Source organism: Acinonyx jubatus, chromosome E1 (assembly GCF_027475565.1).
Source record: "Acinonyx jubatus isolate Ajub_Pintada_27869175 chromosome E1, VMU_Ajub_asm_v1.0, whole genome shotgun sequence".
NCBI classification, from domain to species: domain Eukaryota; kingdom Metazoa; phylum Chordata; class Mammalia; order Carnivora; family Felidae; genus Acinonyx; species Acinonyx jubatus.
In genome coordinates, this window is record NC_069397.1 from 26,554,888 (window position 1) to 26,574,678 (window position 19,791).

A 19,791-nucleotide genomic window follows, 5' to 3' on the forward strand; every position below is an offset into this window, starting at 1 on the left:
TTAAAAAGCCCATCTGTTATTAAAATATATGTTTTTCCCCCTCTAGGCTAATGGTTTTTTGGGGTCTCAGATTCCACTGAGAATAAAGCTATGAATACATTCCTCATAAAACGTGTGTATACTCAAAAGTAAACTCAAAATGGATGAAAGACCTAAACGTAAGACTGGAAGCCATCAAAATCCTAGATGAGAAAACAGGCAACAACTTCTTTGACCTCGGCTACAGCAACTTTTTATTTGACATGTCACCAGAGGCAAGGGAAATAAAAGCAAAAATGAACTATTGGGACCTCATCAAGATAAAAAGCTTCTGCATGGCAAAGGAAACAATCAGCAAAACTAAAAGGCAATCGATGGAATGGAGAAGATATTTGCAAATGACGTATCAGATAAAACGTTAGTATCCAAAATCTACAAAAACTTATCAAACTCAACACCCAAAAAACAAAACTATCCAGATAAGAAATGGGCAAAAGACATGAATACATGCTTTTCCAAAGAAGACATCCACATGGTTAACAGACACATGAAAAGATGCTCAACATCACTCATTATCAGGGAAATACAAATCAAAACCACAATGAAATATCACCTCACACCTGCCAGAATGGCTAAAATTAACAACTCAGGCAACAACAGATGTCAGCGAGGATGTAGAGAAAGAGGAACCCTTTTACACTGCTGGTGGGAATGCAAACTGGTGCAGTGACTCTGGAAAACAGTATGAAGGTTCCTCAAAAAATTAAAAATACAACTACCCCACAACACAGCAATTGTACAACTAGGTATTTATCCAAAGGATACAGGTGTGCTGTTTTCAAGGAGCAGAGGCACCTCAATGTTTATAGCGGTGCTATCGATAAGAGCCAAAGTATGGAAAGAGCCCAAATGTCCATTGATTGATGAATGGATAAAGAAGATATGGTGTATATCTATATCTATCTATCTCTATATATTTCTATACATATACATATACATTGGAATATTACTCGGTGATCAAAAAGAATGAAATCTTGACATCTGCAACAATGTGGATGGAACTAGAACGTATTATGCTAAGCGAAATTAGTCAGAGAAAGACAAATATCATATGACTTCACTCATATATGGAATTTAAGAAACAAAATAGATGAACACAAGGGAAGGGAAGCAAAAATAATATAAAAACAGAGAGGGAGACAAACCAGAAGAGACTCTTAAATACAAAGAACAAATTGGGGGTTGCTGGTGGGGTGCTGGGTGGGGGGAAGGGCTAACTAAAGGGGTGAGGGGCAATAAGGAAGATACTTGTTCGGATGAGTACTGGGTGTTATATGTAAACGATGATTCGCCAAATTCTATTCCTGAAATTATTATTATACTGTATTTTAACTAACTTGGATCTAAATTAAAAAAAAAAGACTATGGGAAATATACTTGAAAGTCAAAGAATAGCAAAATTATGTTAGTAGGGAAAGGAATTAAAAAAGTGATTCAATATATATAATAATTTTCTTATGGGTCTTCATTCATGAGAGACATAGATTTTATTTGTATCATCTTATGAAAACCAGATCACATGAATAACCAAGAAATCCAGGAAGATGTTTATGAATCAATTTTGTTAGAGTTTCTGTGTTTAAATATGTGCTTTTACTTAATCCACTCTCTGTAATATATAATTAACCCACAGGAAATTATAGATTCAGTATTGGTTGATTTGGGGATAACATTTACATACCTGTGTTATTTCTAATCATATTTTCAGTTTTGAGTAATGGTTTGATCATAATGTGGCTTACTTTTTATTTTTCTAAATAATCATATGTACATATATATGTATTACTTTTTAATATAAATGTTTATATTCATAATTACTATTTATTCTTACTATAAAAAAGGACTGTAGAAAAGTTTTATTTCAAAATGTTAATTAGCCTGATTTTACATATAAACACAGACTACTAAGTTAATAAAAAAAATGGGTGTGTACTTATGTGGGCACATGCACTTAACAAACACACAACAAGACAATTTTCCAAACAACTTCATTTCATAGGTTAATGAACAAATCTAGGAAGGAAGATGTATTTTATAGATAATCTTTTAAAAATCTCTTTTACATCCCTTTTTTTTGGGTCTATGTTGATTTCTACTGTCATTCCTAAGAAGCGACTCAGTTAACAATATTCTTAGGAATTTTCCTGCAAAGAATGAAACACCTATCTTGTAACATTAAGATATTGGTTGATATACAGCTTATGCTCAGGTGTAAAGGCCTCAGCCTTTCTTCCCTCTAGCTGTTAAAGGGTAAGTTTATTGTAATTGTTCTTTTCTATTTCCTTTCCTTTCCTTTCCTTTCCTTTCCTTTCCTTTCCTTTCCTTTCCTTTCCTTTCCTTTCCTTTCCTTTCCTTCTCTTTCCTTCCCTTCCCTTCCCTTCCCTTCCCTTCCCTTCCCTTCCCTTCCCTTCCCTTCCCTTTCCTTCTTTCTTTTTTTAACGTTTATTTTTGAGAGACAGAGACAGAGCATGAGCGGGAGAGTGGCAGAAAGAGAGAGAGAATCCAAAGCAGGCTCCAGGCTCTGAGCTGTCAGCACACAGCCTGACACGGGGCTCGAACCCACAAACCATGAGATCATGACCTGAACCGAAGTCAGATGCTTAACTGACTGAATCACCCAGGCACCCCTGTAACTGCCATTTCTTAAGAGTTCCCAAATAATTTCCTCTAAACATGGTAAAATATTTTGACGTTATTCTTAAAAACTTTGGACTCATAGCCTGACCCACCTATTTGTCCCCCTTATTCAGTTAGTGGTCTGCTTGGTAATACTTAAAAACACATAATGGACAAAGAATGTTTCGGCTCCTAAACTTCATTAGCGACATCAACTTACTCTGGTTTCTGGCAAAGCATTTCAGCTTAGTGAGTTGTCTTGTGGACTCTTTCTGTATTTCTCTATTCTAAAATCAAGATTATAATCACTTTTATATTTCAGCTTTTCTAAATATTCTATCCCAAATAATGTATTATTTATTTTTATGCTGGGAGTTTTCTTCTTTAAAGTAACTATTAACAATTTCACCTTAGCCATAACTTTTTTAAGGACAATTAAAGTATTCTATTGTTTTCTCTACTGTTCTTACTTGTGCAGTCTCTGCATGTTCCAGCATTTCTTCGAATTCCTGATACTCTTCATCATCTGGTTCAGCACCTGAGAGGCGAGCTGCCCTGGCCATGAAATATGGAGGCAGCTCTCCAATTGCTGTACCGATACCCTATGTGCAAAACCAAAATACTCACATGAGATTCTGTTCTCAACATAAGAATACTAAACAGATTAAATCTATATTTTTCTACATTGCCAAAACCACATTAAGATGCATGTATTAGGGAGGAAAGCATATACTACATAATCAAGAGAACATGAGTGTGACTCTTGGCCCTAATACTGACCAATACAAAGCCAGGCGAGATAATATACACTAAACTCTTAGACAATTCCTGGTGCATGACAGACATTAGATTAACGTTAGTTCTCTAAGCATCTCTACTTATACTCTGTGATTTCTGTCAGTTTTTTCCCTCTTTTCAAATCATTTGGTAATGAGTATTCACTAGTACAAGTTTTAGATAAAACTTTCTAGGAAATCTGGTATTTAAGATGCTGTTTCAATCTGGTATTTAAGGTATTTAATCTGGTATTTAGGGTGCTGTTTTAATTTTTTTGTGTGTGCAGAGTTAAAACTTTTAACAAATAGTGGTCAGGAAGCCCCTTGAAAACTCAACATTAGGATGGATAAATTTTCACCACAGGAAAAATGTTTATTTCCTCAGGACATTGAGTGACTCATGTTTCAGTCACTTTGTGGATTCTTGTTTTTGAAGAGAATTTTTTTTTCACTCAACTTAAAACATAGGATGAAAACAAAGGTAAGAGAATCAGGAACTTGGTTTGGACTTAAATGGCTTAAATACAAGATAGATGATAATGTAAAAGGTATATAGTTTCTAGGAAAATTCTCAACTTTGAGCCATTCTTCTCTGCCTTGAGTCATAGTGAATGAAAAAGTTTTGCTAATTCTCAGAAGCAATTTTAGGTTTATTTGCTCTGTACTATGACTTTGTCAACAAATGCCTTGAAAAGAATCCCCAAGGAACATTATCAAATTCAAATATTTCATGTTCACAGTGTTATATTTCAATGTGTGGGATCAATAATCTCCGAATGAGACTGCATTATCCACATATGAAACAAGAATTCTGAAAAAGAATATACTTAAGTGTCAAAAGAAGCAGGCTATATTTAAAGAATAAAGAGAGAGAGATGAGAGGGAGGAGAGACATATACATCACGGGATATATAAATAAAACACAAATCATATTTTGCTAAACAAAAAAAGTTAATGTTAGTCAACTTTGGAGAATGTTAAGAGAACCAACTTATTATTTAAAAAACAGGTAAATAAAGGGGAAAAATCCATTACTTATCCTCTCTTACCTATATGAAAGATATCTTGGGGTAACCAAATTGGTGATAAGGAGTTTTTCTTTATAAAAACATTCCAGTCAATAAGTAAAGTAAAAAAAAATGATGTAATTGGTTTACCCCCATTTTATAACCCTTAATAATGGACTTGTATAACAATGGTGATAATACCACAAAAGGAAAGACAATCAGACATTACTGTACCTCGTGACAGAAATACACAAGACTATAACATGTATTCTCGACAAAAAAATTTTTTTCAAGCCTCTCTAACTATCAACTCACAGGAAACATAGGGAACAGATAAACATATTTAAACTATACCAACTGGGATATAATTAGTAAAATCGAGACTGTGAGAAATTATATTTGACAAACAACCCAGTTTCAACAACATATAAATATGAAAAGAAAAACAAAGAAACACCATCAGAAAAATCTGAACATTAACTAGGTAGCTGATCTGAAGAGACTATTCCTAATTTCTCTTAGGTGTGATAATGTTTTTTTAAGTCCTAAGACTGATATATTTACAGATGAAATGTGATATGTCATCTAGGATATGCTTCAAGATAGTGGAGAGCCTACAGAGGAGGGATCAGATAAAACAATATTAGCCAGGGATTAATATTAACTGAGTTTGGGTGATAACATATTAAATTAATTATATAAATCTCTGTACTTAAAAAAATTTTTTTCCCATTACAAAAAGTAGGAAGTTAATTGCAACATGTTATTCAAAACATGAACTTCTCTTAAAACCTGTTAACTCAAATGTTTAATAGTTCTGAAAGCAATCATATGATTCAAACTCATGACAAGTTTCCTTAAAGTTAAAAAGGAAGTAATAATGGACTGAAATGAAATCAAGAGCTACATACTATATTATACTTGGTTGACTATATTTATTGTTATAGTTGAATTCTGCTCATGTTTTCCCACATTAGCAAGAAACAAGAATGGTGATCATGAGTCAATATTCTGTTTTTTACACAAATAGATAAAAAGAAATACAGTCATCCAGACAGGTCCCCCAAAACACATTATATTCTAGACACAAAAGTTTATTTAGTTATCTCAAATTAGGTACTGCAGTCCCATAATTTCATGATTCTTACAAAACAATTTTATAATTCTTGCAAAATCAAAACAAAAAACCAAAACAGAAGTGTGGAACACTAAAAACTGTCAGCCTAGGCTTAATTAAGGGGAAGAAATAACTGGTTTCCTTATTGCAAAAGAAAGAGACAAGTAGTTTTTAGTCAAGCAATAATTCAGAAAGCTCTTCTAAAAACCATCTGCTCCATATCAATTGATTACCTTGAAGTCCCTGCTTCTTGAATTGGAGAAGATTTTAACATGCACAAAATATGCAAAACCAAGAGGGAAATATCTTCCTGGAGTATCAATTATATTCAAAGATTTAGGGGAGGAGGAAAATCCTGAATGTTCATGCTTTTAAAAAGTTTTGTCAAGTGGATTCACAAGCAAATCAGCATTTTGCTTTTCAATGATGAGAATAAGTTTAATAGTAAAAATATGGAGAGCAGAAAATTTTACATATGCTGATTCTCAGATATTATGGTAGTTTTGTATTATCTATGTGTTAATAATTTTTTTTAAACAAAATGATTTTTCTATTACATATTCCAATTACAAACATAAATCAGAGGTTAAAAGCAGAAGTTAGGAGGGTAAGCTTGAAACCACTGAGAAATGCAGGGTTCTTACAGAAAACAATTATACCAATTCTAGTAAAATTTTCAAGACTGTTTTGCACATAGAGAAAATTTGCTTCCAGTTTCCCTTGAGGTCAGTTTTCAAATGGCTGTAAGAAGGAATGAAGTTCTGACACATGCTACAACATGGATGAAACTTGAAAACATTATGCCAAGCAAAATAAGCCAGACATAGAAAAACATTATATGATTCCATTTAGATGGGGTATCTAGAATTGACACAATCAAAGAAGAAGAAAATAGAAAAGACTCTGGAGTTATTGTTTTAATGGGTACATATTTCTGCCTGGGATGACAAAAAGTTCTGGCAATGATGACACAACATTGTAAATATACTTAAGGCCAATAAATTGTGTACTTAAAAACGGTTAAAATGGTAAAACTTTCCTTATATATATTTTACCACAATAATCACCCCCTAACCATGAACTTAACAAATACATGACCTTAAAAGGTGATGCTCTCTATCTAAAAGTCAACACACATGCTCTCGCCCCTGACCTGCTGTCCCACTTTACAAATCTTTATTATTCTTAGATCTCAACCAAAACACTGCTTCTTCATGGAAATCTTCCTTGAATCATAAACTAGGGAAAATGTCTGTGTTATACAGATTTCTCCTTCATATTTATACGGTTTTTCCATGATATTTACTTATGCATTTTTTCCATGATAATTATTTCCCTCACTGGAACGTAAAGTTCCAATGAGACTGTTCAGTTTTGCTCACTCTGAATCTCTGGTGCTTGGATGCATAATAACTATTATTGGAATTCATGAGTGAAATGAAAATTTGTGAAGCTTTGCACCGGTGACACAAATTATGGAAGATCAAAAGATTCAAACTGAAAAAAAGTAACTAATGATCAACAATATCAAACAATTCATGGGGCACCTGGGTGGCTCAGTTGGTTAAGTGTCCTACTTCTGCTCAGGTCATGATCTCACGGTCCATGAGTTCGAGCCCCGTGTCAGGCTCTGTGCTAACAGCTCAGAGCCTGGAGCCTGCTTCAGATTCTGTGTCTCCCTCTCTCTCTCTCTCTCTGCCCCTCCCCCCTTCATGCTCTGTCTCTGTCTCAAAAATAAACATTAAGAAAAAAATTTAAAAGAAACACACAAAAAAACCCAATTCACTTTAGCGTGCTCTAAAGACCTATATAAACAAGCTGAAATTAAGAGCAACCCTGGTCTTTTTTTTTTTTTTTTAACATTTATTTATTATTGAGAGAGAGAGACAGAGTATGAGTGTGGGAGGGGCAGAGAGAGGAAGAGACACAGAATCCAGAATCCGAAGCAGGCTCCAGGCTCTGAGCTGTCAGCACAGAGCCCGACACGGGGCTCGAACTCATGAATGTGAGATCATGACCTGAACTGAAGTCGGACGCTCAACTGACTGAGCCACCCAGGCGCCCCCAACCCTGGTCTTTATCCTATAATTGGATATTATTTTACTGATTTTACTGATTTATTTTACATTTTAATTATTTTACTGATTCACTACATTTGTAATGATAGCGACGTCTGTAAAGACATACTACTTTCAAAGTACAAACTGGATAAAAATGTCAAATAAGATATGAGTTTGTTTTTCAGTTTTCTTTAATGTTTATTATTTTTGAGAGGGACAGAAACAGAGAGACAGAGAATGAGAGGGAGAGGGGTAGAAAGAGAGGGAGACAGAATCCAAAGCATCAAATAAGATGTGAGTTTTTAATCAAGCAAGACATTCTTTTGAACAGAACAAAACATACGGGTGTGAACACAAATGAAAGGGTAAACTCAAAAGGGTAAACTACAAATCAAGGCTGACACACTCTATATCAAGGTTTCTCAACCTCCGCAGTATGGACATTTTATGACTGTATCCCATTTAACCATTTTAAAATATAAAACTAAGTGGCATTAACTGCATTCACAATGTTGTGCAACCACCATCACTATCTATTTCCAGTATTTTTCATCACCCAAATGGAAACACTGCACCCATTAAGCATTAACTTTCTCACCCCACACAACGCTGGTAACTTCAAATGTACTTCTTATCTCTATGAATTTGACTCTTCTATTTTATTTTTATTTATACTTTTTTTAAAGTTCATTTATTTTGAGAGAGAGAGAAAGAATGTGTGTGTGAGTGCAGGGGGTGGGGGGGGGGAGGGCTGAGAGGGAAAGAGAGAATCCTAAGCAAGCCTAGATTGTCACAGTGGAGCCCAACATGGGACTCAATCCCACCAACTGTGAGATCATGACCTGAGACAAAATCAGAGTTGAACACTTAACTGACTGAGCCGCTCAGGTGCCCCCAATTTGACTCTTCTGGACAATTCACATAAGTGCAATCATATAGTATCTGTCTTTCTATGTAATGGCTTATTTCATTTAACATAATGTTTTTGAGGTTCATACTATAGTACAATTCAGAACTTCATTCCTTTTTATGGATGAATAATATTCCATTACACGTATATACTACATTTTATCCATTTATCTGTTGCGGGACACTGGGTTGTTTCCACCTTTCTGAAAACGTGGAGGGGTGCCTGGGTGGCCCAGTTAGTTAACCGCCCAGTACTTGATTTCAGCTCAGCTCATAATCTCATGGTGAGAGTAAGCCAGTGTTGGGCTCTGCATGGACAGTGTGGATCCTGCTTGGGATTCCCCCCCTGCCCTGCCCCTCCTGTGCTCTCTCTCTCTCAAAATAAATAAACATTTAAAAAATTAAAAAAAAAAAAAAAAAGAAAAAAGAAAATGTGGATAATACTACTGAGGAATGAAGTACAAGTATCTGTACTTATACCTGAGTCCCAGTTTTCAGTTCTTGTGGGTATTAATGTAGGAGTAGAATTAGAGGAGGGTCATATGGTAATTCTACATTTAGGTTTTTGAGAATCCACCAAACTCTTTTCCCTAGCAGCTAAATTACTTTACATTCCCAACAGTCTACAAGAGTTCCAATTTCTCCACATCCTGATACTTGTTTTCTTTTTAAAAAAATAATAGCAAAGGGGTATTTCCTTGTGGTTTGAATTTGCACTTCCCCAATGACTAAATGATGCTGAGAATCTGTGCACTTATTGGCCATTAGTGTATCTTCTTTGGAGAAAAGTCTATTCAAGTCCCTTGCCCATTTTTAAAATTGGGTTGTTAAGTTGTAGAAGTTCTTCAAACATTCTGGATATTAAACCTTTATCAGATATATGATTTGTGAACATCCCCTTGCATTCTGTGGGTTATCTTTTCACTCTCTTGATAATGTTTTTTCTTTTTGACATAAAAGAGGTTTTTATTTTAGTGAAGTTCAACTTACCTATTACTTTTTCTTGTTGTCTATGTTTTTGGAGTGTCATATTTAAGAAACCATTGCCAAATCCAACACCATACAGATTGTCTCTACATCTTCCTCTAAGAGTTGTACAATTTTAGTTCGTAAGCTTAAGTCCCTGATGCATTTTGAGTTAATTTTTACAGAAGGTAAGGGTCCAAATCCATTATTCTGAATGTATATATGGTTTTCCCAGCACCTTTTGTTGAAAGGACTATCCATATAAATATTGAGAACAATAGGAACCAATTTAAATGTAACTTGATATGCGCTCCACTTTATATGTGACAAAAGACAATTTCAAAAAAGGAAATATGAAGAGCACTCAGCCAATTAACTAGGATTAATCAACATTCTTGTACTATGTGCAAAACCTTATACTGACTGCTGTGAGGGTAATAAATTTAAGGTACAGTTTATATATTTTAGGAGCTTAAAATTTATTTGGGAAAGTAAGCCACTACGCTAGTCTAGTTAACTAATTTAAGGCATGCATGGAGCTAGGCCAAATGAACACTTCAAACAATATGAACTATGGGAGTTGGAGGAGGCAGTTATCACTGCCAGCTGCGATGGAAGTTTTTCTTTGTTGGCATTAGTGTTAATCCAGCCATGTAAATCATTTGTGAAGGAACTAAAGCAAAACAGAAAACCGAATCCATATACATGGTCTCTTTCTAGCACGTTCCAAGTATCTTCTGTTATTTTAATAATAATTTTTCATCAAAAGACTAATGTGGTCAAATTTATAAAACATATGCAACTAGTACAATGAATTTTGTTTCCAGTGCTTATAAAAGAGTAACAGGAAATACGACAATTTTTCCTGCCTTTCATATTCAACAAATTCAAAATATGGCATTTCCCTTACAATTCTTTTAAAACACAACATACTAGGCTATAGTATATATAACTGACAAATAAGTTATACTAAAAACAAAGACCATCGTATGAAACACACACACACAGACAATATAGTTGTTAACCTTTAAATAAGTGTGTTTGAAAACTTTCCCTCTTCCATGGGTATGGCATTCATGTTCATTTTAGTCAAGATTTTTAACTGATCTGTTCCATATGTTTTATTTTATAAGACACTGTTAGGGGGAAAAAGTTACAGAGAACATATAACTTAATGAATCCAAATGACAAAAAATGTTCAAAGAGTAACAAAGTCTTTAGCAAATGAACTATTCCTCAATGATACACATTTGAATGAATATAGGCATATAGAAAAAAAAGAATACTTTGTATGGATTAAAATAATCTGTGACTGGATATATAGTACAAAAGCTTCCCAAAATACACTTAAGCAAACCATAAAAAGAATAATTGGTACAAATGAAAGCAAGATCACCATATACAACCATACAGTCTGATACCCTCACTACAGTAAAGCTTGGTCTATTAAAAAAATATCTGACCTTACTTCAGTATTACTAACAACTCAGAAAATGAAATAAGCCCTCTAAGAATAAACACAGAGTATCTGAATCTAGGAGAGAGACATACAACATTTACCAATCTGGGACTGAAAATATAACCACTTGCTATGTGTTTATCAAATATTTCACATTGGTAAAATTTTGCAAAGTAGTATAGTTGTATCATCTATCCTCCATTTCCCTCTTGTTGTCTACATGGCATCCACTGCTTTGTTGTACCTATGGCTTCATGCCTTACTCTGAATGTCATTCATGAATGGGGAAGCTCTAAAGGGTTTCTCTTACTTGGAAGCAGATAACTGGTGACTTCATGACTTAATTGTTTATTGACTTGCTATGTGGATATACATTTGGACTAAATTTTCAATGAGGTACAACAAAGTATCAAAATAGTGAGGTTAATTTTAGACAAATATGAAAATGGACATCTTACCCACATGCAGGCCTCAATCCTAACTTTTGAGATGATGCTCCACAAAGAAATGGTTCCTTCAATGCTCTCTTCATCTGGACAAATAATTTGATCAGGATAAGGTGGTTCAGGGAAATTAACTGAATTGCATTCATAAGCAGCTAATGTAACTGAAGCTATATGTGGACCCTATGAAACAAATATGAGAAACCTCTGATGAGAAATATTAATGAAAAAGGAATTACCAATCAATATACATGTCATTTTAACAGTACCTTAATTACTATACACAAATAGAAAAATCTTAGCTTCTAGAGAATAAGAATCTAACTACATATTTCAAGTTGCAGTTGGTAATTTGAAAAACTAATCCTTAATCTCTTCCTAGCTTGTTTTTTTAATTCAGATTTACTGAAGTATAATTTACATATAATAGTATACAGGTATATAGTTCATTGAGTTTTGACAAATATATTGAACTGTGTAAGCACAACCAATCAAGATACAGAACACTTCCATCACTACAAAAAGTTCCCTGGTGTCTTTTTATAGTCAATCTCCTTCTCCAACACCATATGATTTCTGGCTTTATTTGATTTTATTCATCTATATTCTCATTTGTAAGAATGTTATACCCTTTGATAAAAAATTCCTGTGCCCTATTCCTTTAGGCATGATTCGAGAATACCACTTTTCTGTCCTTACTTAAAAACAGTTGGTGAAGTAACTGCCTCACTTATCTTTCCCAAAGATAAGAGGTCCTAAAACAAAATAAAACTGTGGAACAAATATCAGTAAGTTTTTCTTTTAAAGCAGTATTTTCTATGGAAGATTTTGTGCTGCTTTGTACCTTTATTTTAAAATATTAAAAATTAGGGGCACCTGGGTGGCTCAGTCGGTTGAGCATCCAACTTTGGCTAAGGTCATGATCTTGCAGTTTGTAAGTCTGAGCCCCACATTGGGCTCACTGCTGTCCACCTGTCAGTGCAGAGCCTGCTTCAGATCCTCTGTCCCCCTTTCTCTGCCCCTCCCCTGCGTGTGCTCTCCCAAAAAATAAATATAAAAAACAATAAACTAAAATATTACAAATTAATAATAATCACATAGGTTAAAATGGATTAATATTAGATGTGTGATAAAGGCTTAATAAACACAATGGTTCCCAAGTGCACATGCATGCCAAGGTGAGGGGTCTGTATAAGAACCAACTAAGGAGTTTGTTAAATATACAAATTACTGGGTTTCCTAACATAGATTTATTCAATAGGTGGGGATGGGAACCTGTATGTTTTAAATGAGTTTCTTTAGAATTTCAAATAAGTTAGGTTCTCTAATAGGCTAGGTTTAGGAACCATTGGGATAACAGTAAATTAAGGGTCAGGAATGAAACTTTTTTTTTTTTTAACGTTTATTTTATTTTGAGAGAGACAGAGACAGAGAGACAGAGAATCCCAAGCAGGCTCTGTGTTAGCAGAGCGGGGCTCGAACCCACAAACCATGAGATCATGACCTGAGCCAAAACCAAGAGCCAGATGCTTAACCGACTGAGCCACTCAGGCGCCCCAGGAATTAAACAACCTTAGACAAAGTCACTTAACTTTTTTCTAGGCCTCAGTTTACTCTTCTGCAAAGCAAAAAAATTAAGACTCATAGTTTTATTCAGCTCCAAAATAAAAAACTTCAAATATAATTAAATATGTGAATTAAAATCTAACAATAATTTCCAAAGTTCTCATGAGGTATCAGAGCTAAACACTGGACATCCTTAACACGTTTCTTTAACACACAAGCTGTAAATATTTACTTTAAAGCATACTGTAGACCTAGTGGCTATAAGCATAACTTCTAGAGCCACATGTTCTGGTTCAGGTTCTGGACTCTGTAACTTACCTTCTGAGTCTTGCTCTCCTAATCTATAAAATGGAAATAATCAAATACCTTCAGAACCTACATTCTGGGGATACCATAAAATTTAAATCAGTCCACTTATATAAAGTACCCAGCTTAGAATAAACCCTCAAAATGTACTAGCCATTAGTTATTACAAAGAAAAATACTGTATTTGTAGAATAAAATTTTGTAGAATATCAAATAAAAATGTAGTAAAAATTTTTGTTATACAATATTATGTTTTAGATAATATAATATTAAATTGTATGCATTAATATATTAAAATATATATATAATTTTATCCTCTCTAGCTCTATACACATACACACATACAGTAAGTGGTCTCAGTATACAAGAGGTTTTTCTTTTTTTTTTTTTTTAATTTCTTTTCTTAAAGTTTACTTGTTTTGAGAGTGAGAGAGAGAGAGAGAGAGAGTCAGGTGGGGGGGGGGGGGAGGAGCAGAGGGAGAAGGAGAAAGAGACTCCTAAGCAGGCTCCATGTTCAGTGCAGGGCCCAACGTGGGGCTTGACCTTACCACCACGAGATCACGACCTGAGCCTATACCAAAAGTCCGACGCTTAACCGATTGAGCCACCCAGAGGCTCTTTTCTGAGAGCCTTTTTAAATCATAAGGTAAAAGAATTAGTGGTTCAAAGACAAAAGTGCACAAGATGCAACAATGAAAATAAAACATTAAGGAACTATTGCTATTAAGATAAAAGGTGATTTATGGGACGCCTGGGTGGCGCAGTCGGTTAGGTGTCCGACTTCAGCCAGGTCACGATCTCACGGTCCGGGAGTTCGAGCCCCGGGTCAGGCTCTGGGCTGATGGCTCAGAGCCTGGAGCCTGTTTCCGATTCTGTGTCTCCCTCTCTCTCTGCCCCTCCCCCGTTCATGCTCTGTCTCTCTCTGTCCCAAAAATAAATAAACGTTGAAAAAAAAAAAAAAGATAAAAGGTGATTTAAAACAAAACTTTTTGTTGTAAGTTAATACAAAAAATATATTCATAAATCTAAGCTACATTTCTCCCTATATGCAACTGGCATTATGTGTTCAAAGAAAATCTAAAAAATGTAGTTCTGCATGTAGCACTGAATCAATTATTAGTTTTTTTCTGGACCAAAAAAATCTATGTGAATTTTTAGCCTCTTCATCTTTCTCTTGAGTTTTAATTCACAGAAATTAATAAAGAGTAATATTTACATTAAAAGAATAATTACATAAATGCTTTTGAGTAGTCACATTTTCCTTCAAAGTTATTAACCATGAAATCCACAATTGCTTCTTTGAATACTATATGCATAAAAGATTTCACAGTTGAGAGGAAAAAGAATTATTTTGTGATTCTTAAAAAAAAAAAGTTTAAAGTTTGTGGAATTCAGAATAATTGAATAATTAGTGAAAAATTTCTTACTCTACACATATAGCTAAGTATCAGATGTAATTAAAAAAACAAACAAAAAACGTAACTTCAACCTATAATGTATGAAACGCAAAAGAATAATGTGATACCAGTAAGTAAAATAGAAGAAATTCAAGAGTTTGCCCATGATACCCCACAAACTGTCCCTATAATATACAGTACAGTCTACTTCTCAACCCTAGAAACAAACTCTAAGTGAACAAAATTAAACTGCCCCGGATACTAAATAATAATATTTCTGGGATGTACAGGAAAGAAAAACCTACATTTCTATTCTAGAAATATAAAATATGTACCTCAACAGATCAAACACATTATCCAACAAGATAAAAGACTTATTCATAGTTTCAATTTTAAGTAATTCTAAAAAGGGAAAATTTCAGCAATCTGATGAGAATTTTTTCCCTAAAGAAAGGACGGTTCATTCACACAACTAAACTGATATATACTTTCCATAACCACACTAATAAGTCATGATTACTCAGCCTTTGAGGCAGATGTGGTTCCCAGCAAAACGGACACAAATAACTCAGCTTCTTGTCCTTTGTTCATTCTCAAGAGCCCGTTTAGTCCGTACCTTGACATTTTAGTTTAAACTACGTTAATTATAGGAAACTTCACAAATTCTTTTCAACATTATAGGCTGATGGTTCCTATATATAATTGAGTTGAATGAAATAAATTTAGTTTACATGAAAAATCCAAACACCAAGACTAAAAAATTGTTTTGATTAAAATATTTTTAAAGGTTACACATACTCAAATTAACTTTTATTTTCTACAACCTACAAGTCCTACTGCACTGTATCATATATTAAATGTCTTAACTATGCTAAATGAAAAACCAAGGGATAAAGACAAACAGCTACAGTGTAAGCAGAAAACACTATCTGGACAGAACCACCATGAAACATATAAAACCCAACAATGTATTGAGCAGGAGGTTACAGCTGTCCTGAGAGCATTTAGATATTGATATGTATGGATTAGAGATCCTGGCCTTTGGTTGGGGGTTTTCTGTCTCAGATCATGAAGTGGTACGGACTTTTACATCTACAGTAAACTAAAAGACCGGACAAAACACATGGAACAATTCTTTTCAGGCATTGTACCATAGGCAGTCTATGATTTCTGACTGCTGATAGAAGGAATACAAATGAGGAAACCCTATGATGGCTCTGGCTCTTCATTTGTAGACACATTCCATGTCTATAGCAAAATCCAAAGAGAAAGAGCCCAAGCAAAGCATGGTGGTCTTGGGGTGCCTGGCTGGCTCAGTCTGAAGAGTGTGTAACTCAGGGTTGTGAATTTGAGCCCCACGTTGGGTGTAGAAATTACTAAAAATAATAAATTTTTTAAAAAACAGCATGGTGGTCTTGCTGAGTTGAGAAGTAAATCTGAGTTCAGGGAGCCTGAGTAGTTGAAATCTGTGGGACAGAATGATAATAAAGAGAAAGAACTCTAGAAACATGCACAGGGTCCTCTTGAGACTTTGATATACAAAGCTGCATTGCAGGCTAGGGTGAGATTCCATTAGGCTAGGCAAAGAACAAGTGGTGGGAAAACAGCCTACAACAGTTGTAAGATAAACAATTCCTAGAGTTCACAAGGACTAGGAAACACCTGCAGTTCAACCAGCTAGAGTGCAGAGACTCGGCATTCAGGGAAGACCCTAAAAGGAGCTTAGAGTAACAGTTACTCCAGATAGGCCATAACATGTTTTCTTTTAAAAAAGCCTTAAACAGATCAAGTTGATGACAGGTAACTTGACTGCCCACCAAAACAGAAAACTGATGCTCTGCAAAGAAAGACAACAAATCTATACAATCAACAATTTTAATACTACATGTCCAGCATCTAATAAGAAACAACTAGATCTGTGAAGAACGAAAATATGACCCAGAAGAAACATTAGTCAACAGAAACAGAAATGTCAGAGATAATGGAAATATGAGACAAGAACCTAAAAACAGTAAATATAAGTAAGTTCAAGGATTTAAGCAGCAGTTGGCAAACTTCAAATTACAGACCAAATTTGGCCCATGCTAGTTTTATAAAGAAAGTTTCAAAGAATATAGCCATGTCCATTCACTTACATATCGTCTCTGGCTAATTCTGTGCTATAAGAGCAAAACTGAAGAGCGCTGAAAGACTCTACAGTTCCACAAAATCTAAAATATTTATTATGTGGTCCTTTGCAAAAAAAGTTTGCTGATACCTGGAAAACATAGGGGTGGCTCAGCTAGTTAAGGCTGGTTTTGGCTCAGGTCATAATCCCACAGTTTTGTGGGTTGGAGCCCCATGTAGGGCTCTGCACTGACAGCGCAAAGCCTGCTTGAGATTCTCTCTCTCCCTCTGCCCCTCCCCCACATACACTGTCTCTGTCTCCCTCAAAATAATAAACTTAAAAAAAAAAAAGGAAAACACAAACATGAGGAAAGAAATGGAAAGTATAAAAAATGGAACTTCTAGAGCTGAAGATAATATCTGAACGGAAAAATTCATTGGCTAGATTATCAACAGATTAGACAGATACCACAGAAGAAAATATTAGAGAACTTGAAGTCAGGGCAATAGAAAGTATCCAAACAAAAGGATACAGAGGGTAAAGACTATGAAAGAAATAAACCACAGTGACCTGTGGAATAATACCAACTAGTCTAGTATACATGTAATTGGAATCCCAGAAAGAGAGGAGAAGGTGTGTGTTGGTGGGAAGGAGTGTGTGCAGAAAAATACTTGAAGAAATAGTAGCCAAGTATTTAAGGTTTGATGAAAAATATCAATCCATGAACTCACAGATCTAAGAAATTCAACAAACCTCAGGACAAATACAAAGAAAACACTTAAATCACTGAAAATCAGCACAATCACAATCTAATCAAATTGCTATTAACTCAATAATGATGAGAAAAATCTCAAAAGCAACTGGAGGGGTGAAGATAAATTATCTATGGGGAAATATAGATAATACTTCTTATCAGAATAATGCAATCCAAAGACAATGGAATTACTTCTCTGAAGAGCTGAAAGAAAAAAAAAATCTAGAATCCAGGGAAAATATATTTTCAAAATAAAAATAACATAAAAATATTTTCAGATAAACAAAAGCCAAAAAAATCTGCTGCAACAGATCTGGACTATAACAAATGTTAAAGGAAGTTCTTAGATAGAAGAAAAGTGATACCAGATGAAATCTTAATGTATACAAAGTAATAAAGAGTACTACAAATATAAAAGATCTTTCCTCCTCATTAAAAATCTTTTCAAAAATAACTAGTTGTCTGAATTAAAAACTATAGCACATGTAGAAGTAAAATATATGACAACAACAGCATACATTATGGGAGGGAGAAAAATGGAATATACTATTGCAGAGCAGTTAAATTATATATATATTTTTAAAATGCTCCATCCAAAAAAAGATAGGAAAAGAATACAAAATAGGTGGGACAAAATAAAAAATAGGTGGGACAAACAGCTTGAGGGTACACTTAAATCCAACCACACTCATAATTACATTAATTATAAATTGACCAAACATACAAATGAAAAGACAGAGAGTGTCAGACTGGATTAAAGACATGCCATCTATAAGAATCCCATTTTATTTTTCTTTGAAGTTTATTTTTATTTATTTTTGAGACAGCATGCATGAGCAGGAGAAGAGCAGAGCGAGAGGGAGAGAGAGACTCCCAGGCAGGTACTGTGCTGTCAGTGCAGAGCCTGATGCAGGGCTTGATCCCATAAACTGTGAGATCATGACCTGAGCCAAAATCAAGAGTTAGACACTTAACCACCTGAGCCACCCAGGTGCTCCAAGAAGCCCATTTTATTTTATTTTTTTACAAAAATTAAAAAAACAAATTTTGGGGGGGCGCCTTGGTGGCTCAGTCGGTTAAGCGGCCAACTTCAGCTCAGGTCATGATCTCGCAATCCATGAGTTCGAGCCCCATGTCGGGCTCTGTGCTGACAGCTCAGAGCCTGGAGCCTGTTTCAGATTCTGTGTCTCCCTCTCCCTGACCCTCCCCCATTCATACTCTGTCTCTCTCTGTCTCAAAAATAAATAAACGTTAAAAAAAAAAATTAAAAAAAAATTTTTTTTAACGTTCATTTATTTTTGAAAGAAAGAGATCGTGCGAGCAGGGGAGGGACAGAGAGAGAGGGAGACACAGAATCTGAAGCAGGCTCCAGGCTCTGAGCTGTCAACAGAGCCCGACGTGGGGCTCAAACCCATGAACTGTGAGATCATGACCTCAGCCGAAGTCAGACACTTAACCAACTGAGCCACCCAGGTACCCCCTAGGAAGTCCATTTTAAACATCAAGACCCAAAAGTAAAAATAAAGGGATAAAAACATATAACCCATTTTGAAATAATCATAAAAAATATGGAGTGGCTATATTAATATCAGATAAAGTAGGATTGACTATAGGGAGTACTACTAGAGATGAATAAGGACATTTCAGAATGATAAAAGCACTAATTCTAGAAAAGACACATCAATGCTAAATATGTAGGCACTTAACTACAGTGTAAAATACATAAAGCAAAAACTGACAGAACTGAAAGGACAAATAAATATCCACAATTACAGCTGAAAATTTCAATACCCTTCTCTTATGAGTTGACAGAACAATTAAATTGACAACCAGTATGGATACAGAAGACCTGAACAATATGGAACACTCCACCCAACAACAGCCAAATCCATATTCTTTTCAAGAACACATGGAACATTCATCAATATAGACCATATAATCTGGTATAAGACAAGTCTCAGTGTATTTAAAAGCACGTGCCATGCAGCAATGTAAAAGATCAACACAAGGAGCACTACTCAAGGAAAAGTGGCAAATGAAGGTCCTGAAGGTTAATTTCTCCAGTTAAGGTCAGTATCTTTTAACCTATGTGGTCATAATCAAAGGAAGGCCAAACAGTTATATCTAGCCCAGACTGTTATTCCCCAGCACAGGAAGCTCTATAAATTCCCTAGAGATCAAGTCACAAGTAACATTCACTAACTGTACTCATAACCCCTGAGAGTTCCTAATTACTGCCAATGGAAGTTCCCGTTAATGATAAAGAAGT

The 19,791-nt window shown here is 34.9% G+C and overlaps 2 protein-coding genes across 4 annotated transcripts in view; one reads left to right on the forward strand and one right to left on the reverse strand.

Moving 5' to 3' along the window:
• The window catches only part of VMP1 (vacuole membrane protein 1), a 126,255-nt gene that overhangs the window by 57,506 nt on the left and 48,958 nt on the right, over positions 1-19,791 (reverse strand). For 2 of the 3 annotated variants that reach the window (XM_015069710.3, XM_015069711.3), the window contains exons 6-7: positions 11,408-11,575; positions 3,126-3,257 (exon numbers count right to left, since the gene is read on the reverse strand). In XM_015069710.3, the coding sequence (XP_014925196.1) occupies positions 3,126-3,257; positions 11,408-11,575 (300 nt within the window). The remainder of the gene's footprint in view (positions 1-3,125; positions 3,258-11,407; positions 11,576-19,791) is intronic. The other variant, XM_027034264.2, reaches the window with a different exon arrangement.
• Positions 19,451-19,791, forward strand: part of PTRH2 (peptidyl-tRNA hydrolase 2) — a 55,806-nt gene continuing 55,465 nt past the window's right edge. The window contains exon 1 of the mRNA XM_027034266.2: positions 19,451-19,591. The gene's annotated coding sequence lies outside the window, so the exon portion shown is untranslated. The remainder of the gene's footprint in view (positions 19,592-19,791) is intronic.